General features: G+C 42.3%; 1 protein-coding gene across 1 annotated transcript; it reads right to left on the reverse strand.

The window, feature by feature from the left end:
• Positions 1–2,206: 2,206 nt before the first annotated feature.
• LOC131238665 (glycine-rich protein 5-like) lies at positions 2,207–2,796 on the reverse strand. The gene has a single exon (XM_058236287.1). The coding sequence runs from the start codon at positions 2,753–2,755 to the stop codon at positions 2,402–2,404; it is 354 nt and encodes a 117-aa protein (XP_058092270.1). The 5' UTR covers positions 2,756–2,796; the 3' UTR covers positions 2,207–2,401.
• Positions 2,797–7,464: the final 4,668 nt, after the last annotated feature.

Raw genomic sequence — 7,464 nt, forward strand, 5'->3', positions numbered from 1 at the left:
GGCCTTGCAGGATTCTGAAACCCTAACTGCCAGTGAAAGAAGGGATGGAATGAAGCTATTGCAATGCAGACTTCACATGTTTCATTTGAGGGGAGAGGAACCTTAAATGCCCACCTCATTTTCTTGCACTGTATGAATCAACTATGCATGGCAAATGCTACTACAGTCCTTGGCCAAAAAGCTCGGAACATGAAGACTCTTCTCCTTCTTCACATCTTCCTTCTCTTCCTCTTCTCATTACTTTTTCTTTCTTGGCAATGTTAATGGCTGGATTGCAAGAGATGGGTTTGTGAGAAGAAGGTAAAATGCAAGCCCGGAGAAGTTGGTGGTGGTGAGAAGGGTCAGGAGGAAGGGGAGGTGGTGGTGAGTTTGGAGTAGGCGAATGGGGTGGAAGGAGGTGGTGGATTTGGAGGTGATTTTAGTGGTGGAGGTCACAGGGTTTTAGATTTGAGAGATTTGAGACGAGAGAGAAGAATGTAATAGTTAGAAAGACTACTTAGAAATTTAAATACATGCATGGTTCTTGAATTATTAGCAGAACAGTAACATCTATTTGTTTTCCTTGTTGCATCAATTTCATTATATAATATTATTTTATTAGGATTCTTAATACAAATAAAGAGTAGGCCCCACTTATGATTGCATGTGACTTTCAAGAATCACTTTGATTAAGTGGACCTGAGCATTTGATAAGTGGCTAGGAAAATGACTAGGTAAATTATCTCTAATCAAGCCCCGATTCTCTCTCTGTATCATGTGGCCCACTTATGATTGCATCCGCTAATAAAGGAACCATCTAATTGGACAACACCAAGCATATGATCAATGTGATAAGTGGTTTACATTTGTCACTAATTTACACCATTGATCTATTAAATTTTAGACGCATGGCCCCTGGATGAACGTTTAGGGAGAGAAATAAACCACTCCCACATTCAAAGAGGAACCCGTATTGGTTTTTGTCTTTTCCTGTTAATTAATTTGTATGCTCCAACTAAAAGGTTAGAACTTTCTAAACTCCATTCGAGCATGGCGCAATAAACATGAAATGGACGTTTTGGATTTGATCCATGTGTGCCACATGTTTAGAATATCATGGACCATGAGCCATTTAATAAGCTGTCATCCTAATAATAAATGCGTATCCTCGAGGGCGTCACGGATACGGACGCGGTTTTCTTGCCAAAGCCTTTGGCACGAAGTTCCTGTGATGGAAACCTAGGTAGGGCCACCATGATCCACTCCGTCCATCCGTTTGGTAGGGGAATTCCTACCATTGAAATCTCCTTGAGTCAAAATTGATGTTTACATGCCATCCATACCACCGTTCATAGCGTCATTCCTACTGGGATGAACTGAAAACACAAATATTATAATGATAATTCAAAACTTCTGTCACCCCACAAATATTTTAATTGTGGACGTTCAATCTTCACATTTTCGTCCCACTTGAATATTGGATTCAGCTCATTTTTATCTCTGTCCTGCTCACGAAACTGATAGATTGGGTGGATTTCTCACAAATATCACGGTAGGCCCCACCTAGTTTCCCATTGCAGGAACTTCCTCCTAAAGGCATTCGCAGCAAATCAGCTTCCATAAGCTGTCCAAATAGTGGGACACACTTTAATAGATTATAAACCTGAAATTATATTGGTTGAACGATATCCTAACCAATTGTTGGATATTTAATCTGCTCAGTTATATGTTTGCTGTTTGGCTAGTTAGAAAATGAGTTCAGCCTAAGTGGAATTAGAGGGTGCTGATGCATCGGAACCTGAATAGTTTCGTAATGGACAAAAACCATTTCCATTGAATCATACAATGATCTGATTATTAGACTTCTCCCTTTGAATCTAAACCCTTGACACTGCATCATTCCACCATCCATTTGTGGAACACAAATGAGAGAGAGAGAGCCAAACTTCATATTATATTAAAGAACAATAACAAGAACCTTACTAACCATCCAATCAATGGGCCTTTTCTCACTTAACAGGAGACTTCGCTGGTTTTTAGCTCAGTGTTCATTTGTATGCCACCAACTAGAAGGCTCTAAAACTGTCTAAATAGTGATTTTTGGACCATGACACATTGAATATTGGAATCATGAAAATGGAAGATTTTGTTATGATCCTTACGTGTGCATGCCTATGTATTCAGAATGACATGAATGTATAGAAAATGTTCTACCAGAAATAAAATATATATAATAGCTAGTTCTCTTAACTAATTAAGCTTAATAAAACATGGAACTTGAAACATAACACAAACACAAAACTAAAAACAAAACTCAAAAAACATAAACTTCAGACATAATATTCCATCACATAACTACCAAAATAATACGTTTTTAGCTTAAGAACGGGCACACATGCACTTAGCCCATGATGCAACCAAATCAAGGAAGAATGCCACCGGCTCCGCCAATTCCACCAGCACCGCCAATTCCACCACCAACACCACCCAACCCACCAACCCCACCGACCCCAGTTGCACCACCAACACCACCGAGTCCACCCACTCCACCACCGATTCCACCAATGCCACCAACCCCACCACCGATTCCACCAACGCCACCAAGGACCGGCAGTCCACCAATGCCGGTGACCCCACCAACACCACCGAAACCACCAACCCCACCATATGTAATGAAGTTCTTTTGGTCGTTTAAACCAGTGTCACTGGGTAACTTCCTAGCACTAGTGTTCATCACAGCCAGTGCAAGAACTAACATGACATAACACCTTGCCATCTCTCTCTCTCTCTCTCTCTCTCTCTCTCTCTCTCTCTTTCTCTCTCGTGGGGATATAGATGGAGAGGTGCTTGTTGCATGATTTTATACACGAGCATTGAGGTGGGACGGTGAGGATATTAAAATGAGGGGTTAATGTGGGACGCTGTTTCCCTCATGACAAGCAGCGTCTAGATACTGGATGGTGATTTGTGGCCCCACCATGATTTATGTGTTTTTTTCACACCGTCCATACATTTTTCCAGATTTTTTTTTTATAGCATGAGACCAAAATTGAGGTTGATCAAAATCTCAGGTGGACCACCCCACAGGAAACAATGGTGATTGAATACCCACCGTTAAAAACTCCTTGGGAGCACAAAAGATCCAGCTGATATTTGTGTTTTACCTTCATCCATATCTTTGCGACCTGATAAAAAGGTTGGATAGCAAATAAACCTAACAGTGGGCCCTCGGAAGTTTTCAACAGTTTTGGGCTCATGCCCTAAAATAATAATTGAAAATGGAATCACCATGGGGATAAAACACATATATCATTGTAGGGCCCACAAAGACTCATCCATTAGCGATCTTGCTACTGACTGCCGTGTCAGTCTGCAATCCGCGTCCTTTAATGTTACGGTGAAAAACTACCTTACCCAAACGAAACAAAGAAGAGTAAAAGAAAGACTTTGATACTCTGGCAGAGTGTGATGGATGATACGCTAGCACGTGGGGATTGCGTAGAATTTGCAGCATTGGTATACAAGTAATTCGAATTAAACAGGTCAAAACCATGGGTTCCAGTTTAGATGTATCATGAACTAAAAATTATTTTCATTTGATTATTTAACTATTGGATTTTTGGACAAAGTTGGACGGTTAAAGTGTGAAAAACATCTAATTGTCCTGTATTAAGAAACAAGTGTCCGTGAATCAACAGTTAGGGTTGTTAGTTTGTGCACTTTCCTTCATATCAAGCATCATGTCCAGCCCGAGTATCAAATAACTATTCTGAATGGAGAGAGAGAGAGAGAGAGTAAATGCCATAAGATCATTATAGTGTCTTGTATAACGAGATCTTTTACATGCCTGTATATCCTTGGGACTATAAGGCCGTCGACTCTAAGGGCCCGTTTGGCCGGGTGGATTGGGAGGGATTGAATGGTATCAGGGTGGATGGCATGGATTTCTAGGTAATAATGGTGTTGTCGGTGGATTGTCTAGAGATCCATGGGGATTGTTATATTCCTGGATTGCTATATCCAATCTGTTTGGCACGCCCGGGCAAACTCGGGATTAAACCTTCTCATCCCTTCCAATCCCTCAAACCAAACACGTCTTAGGCAAATTTGAAAGGATTAGGGTGGATTGGATGGGATTTAAAGGTAATGATGGTGTTGTCAGTGGATTGTCTTAAGATCCATGGGACTGGGATCAGATCACCGACTCTGTTTGGCACGGCAGGCCAATCCTGGGATTTGACTTCCAATTCCTTCCAATACCATCCAATCCCCTCCAATCCGACCGGCCAAACGGGCCCTAAGAGTTGTTGTGCTTGTCGGGTTGGGGAGCGGCTGTGGTGGATGTTTTCCTGACCATAGGGCCTACCTTGATGTATATGTTGGATATCCACGCCGTTCAATTTTTAAATCTCATTGTAGCGTATGGTCTCAAAAATGAAGTAGATCCAAAATTTAGAGTGGACCTCAACATATGAAACAGTGGTCATTGAACTCCCACAATTAAAAACTTCCTAGAGCACACTAATATTTATTTTCTATCCAACTTGTTGATAAGGTTATACAGATCTTGATGAAGGAAAATCACATATTTTAGCTTGATACAGACTTTTGTGGCCCACAATAAGTTTTTAAACGTCATTCACCACTATTTTCCATGGTCTGCTCCACCCGAGATGTGGTTCTACTTTATTTTTGGGACCATGCCCTAAAATGGGCTGAAAGTCATGGATATACAACACATAAATCAAGGTGGGCCCAACGATCAGGAAACAGCCACTAGGGTGTTACTCAGGTAACACTTGATCCTCTCCGGTGTCTGCTGGAGCATTGTTGCTGGGCCCATCCCACGTGGGTGCATGATAGATGATTTAGACCGTACATCAGATGGTCACTGAAAGATAGGGGAGACCATATAAATATCACATTGGTTACCAGTGATATGGGACCGGCAAGCCTGGTCCTCATTTGGACCTGCGTCTTTGAACATTCACGAGGGAATAGGTCATCAATCAATTTTTGGGCTGGGCCGAATGGGATTGGGCCATACTAATTTTTGGGGCTCGGGCTTGGACCTGTTGTGACTTGTGATAGGCTTATTCTGGGCTCAGACCTTGGGCCTTGTAACCCTGAGCGGGACGGCATTACCCGGCCCAGCCCGCCGAAACCCAGCTCATTGTCAGCGGACCAGAGGTCCAGAGGAAATCACTGCCCCATGATTGTCCCTTTGTAAGTTGCAGCATTCGAGGACATGAGCCCATAAATGAGCCGTAAAGCCGAAAACGTGAGAATTGAACGTCCACGGTTGAAATATTCGTGTGGCAACACAAGTTTTGAATCATGCTAATACTTGTGTTTTCAGTTCATCCCAACAGGAATGATGTTATGAACGGTATGGATGGCATGTAAACGTCACTGTCGACCAGGGGATGTTTCCACGGTAGGAATTTCCCTAAATACCTTTTTCTTCACTACGGCCCACTTGAGAATTGGATCCGGCTCCTTTTTTGGCCTAATGTCCTGGAATGAACTCACAAAACGGATGGAAGAGATGGATTTTTTACCAACATCACAGTGGGCCCCACCTGGGTTCCCGGTGCCTTTCGCAGGAAATCCCCTCCCAGCAAAAATGCACGGAGGGTCTAGCCATGGCTTGGACAACTAGCTCCGGTCAGGTGTAAAAGTACACCAGCGCTGTTTAGCATTTCTCGACCGGGTAATACTAAAATACGCCGTCAGCGTATCTGACCATAGATTTTATCAAGTATTAATATCTCGTGACAGGAAATTTCCAGAGAATTCCTCTCTTGAGCGGTGGTCGACTGTCAAGGATTCACAGAACGGGCGTGGATTGCCTGCAGCTAGAGCTGGGCATCGTGGTCGACTGTTAAGGATTCACGGAACGGGCGTGGATTGCCTGCAGCTAGAGCTGGGCATCGGTCGAGATCGGATAGGATTGGGTCTAACTGAATCCGATCCGAAATCTTAATAGCTTGACCTGAACTCGATCCGATCCGGAATGGTGTCTGGGTTTCTTGATTCGAATCGATTCGAAATGTGTATTGTTGGATCCGATCCGAGCCCGACTCGGTTAGGAAAGTCGAGTCGGATCAGATTGGGCACGGCTTGGATCGGTCCAGATTTTTTATATTTTATATTTTTTGTATTTGGATAGGATTTGCTTGGTAAGAAAACTAGAATTTCTTCTAGAAAGCATCCTCAAACCCTAATTTCTCTAAGGGACTCGCAGGTTCTGTAAAACGAGAGAAAATCAGGAAAACCAGAGCGAGTCATTCTTTAATCGAACTGTGAGAGAGAGAGAGAGAGAGATTTCCTATTGTACGACCCATTCCCAAAAAAACCCACTCATTTTAAGCTCCCAAGAGTAAGCCCCAGTTGTACGGCCCATTTCTCCTTTTTTCACCTTTTTAATATGTGAAGGTGGAGGGCACCCTATGGCTACGGATTATAACCGTAGCCATAACCGTTGCCGTAGCTCATTGATCACAAGAGGGTGGACAGCGAGTCAAGGTCAACCACACCAGTGAGACAGTGACTCAGGGTCGACCTGGTACAAACCCGATCGGCCCCGACTTACTATTCGACTTGTGTACTTATCTTCTTCTTCTTCTTCTTCTTCTTCTTCTTTTTTTTTTTTTTTTTTTTTTTTAAACAAGGAGAACTTTTTGCCCCCTACATTTTTCTCTAATACATATTTATATAAATATGTATATATAAGCATATAAATTTTTTTTTTCTCTCTTTTTATTCATTTTTGTCTTTATTCATTTAATAAACATATCTCTTAAACCAGAATGAGTTACTTGACGTACCATATAGGATTTTGGGGTAGGAGATGCTACTTTAGCTAACCAACCTACTTATTTTCCAAGATTCCATTGGCTCGATGGTCGAAAATCCATTTCATTCACTTCACGGTCAATTTCAATCAGTTCGCGATGAGTTTCATTCATTTCATTTCACAATCAATTCCATGCATTTCACGGTCAATTCCCTTTCCTTCACGGTCAATTCCATGTATTTCACGGTTAATTTGCTTCACTTCATGGTCAATTCCGGCGATTCCCCTTCACTTCACAGTCAATTCCATACATTTCACGGTCAATTTCCTTTACTTCACGGTCAATTCAATGCATTTCACAGTCAATTCCTTTCACTTCACGGTCAATTCCATGCATTTCACGGTCAATTCCCATCACTTACGGTCAATTCCCTTCACTTCATGGTCATTTCCATGCACTTCAAGGTCAATTCCCTTCACTTCACGGTCAATTCCATGCACTTCATGGTCAATTCCAGCGATTCCGTTTCACATCACGGTCAATTCCATGCATTTCACGGTTAACTCCGGCGATTCCGTTTCACTTCACGATCATTTCCATGCATTTCACGGTTAATTCCCTTCACTTGACCGTGAAATGCATGGAAATGATCGTGAAGTAAAGGGAATTGACTGTGAAGTGAAGG

Source organism: Magnolia sinica, chromosome 3 (genome assembly GCF_029962835.1).
Source record: "Magnolia sinica isolate HGM2019 chromosome 3, MsV1, whole genome shotgun sequence".
NCBI classification, from domain to species: domain Eukaryota; kingdom Viridiplantae; phylum Streptophyta; class Magnoliopsida; order Magnoliales; family Magnoliaceae; genus Magnolia; species Magnolia sinica.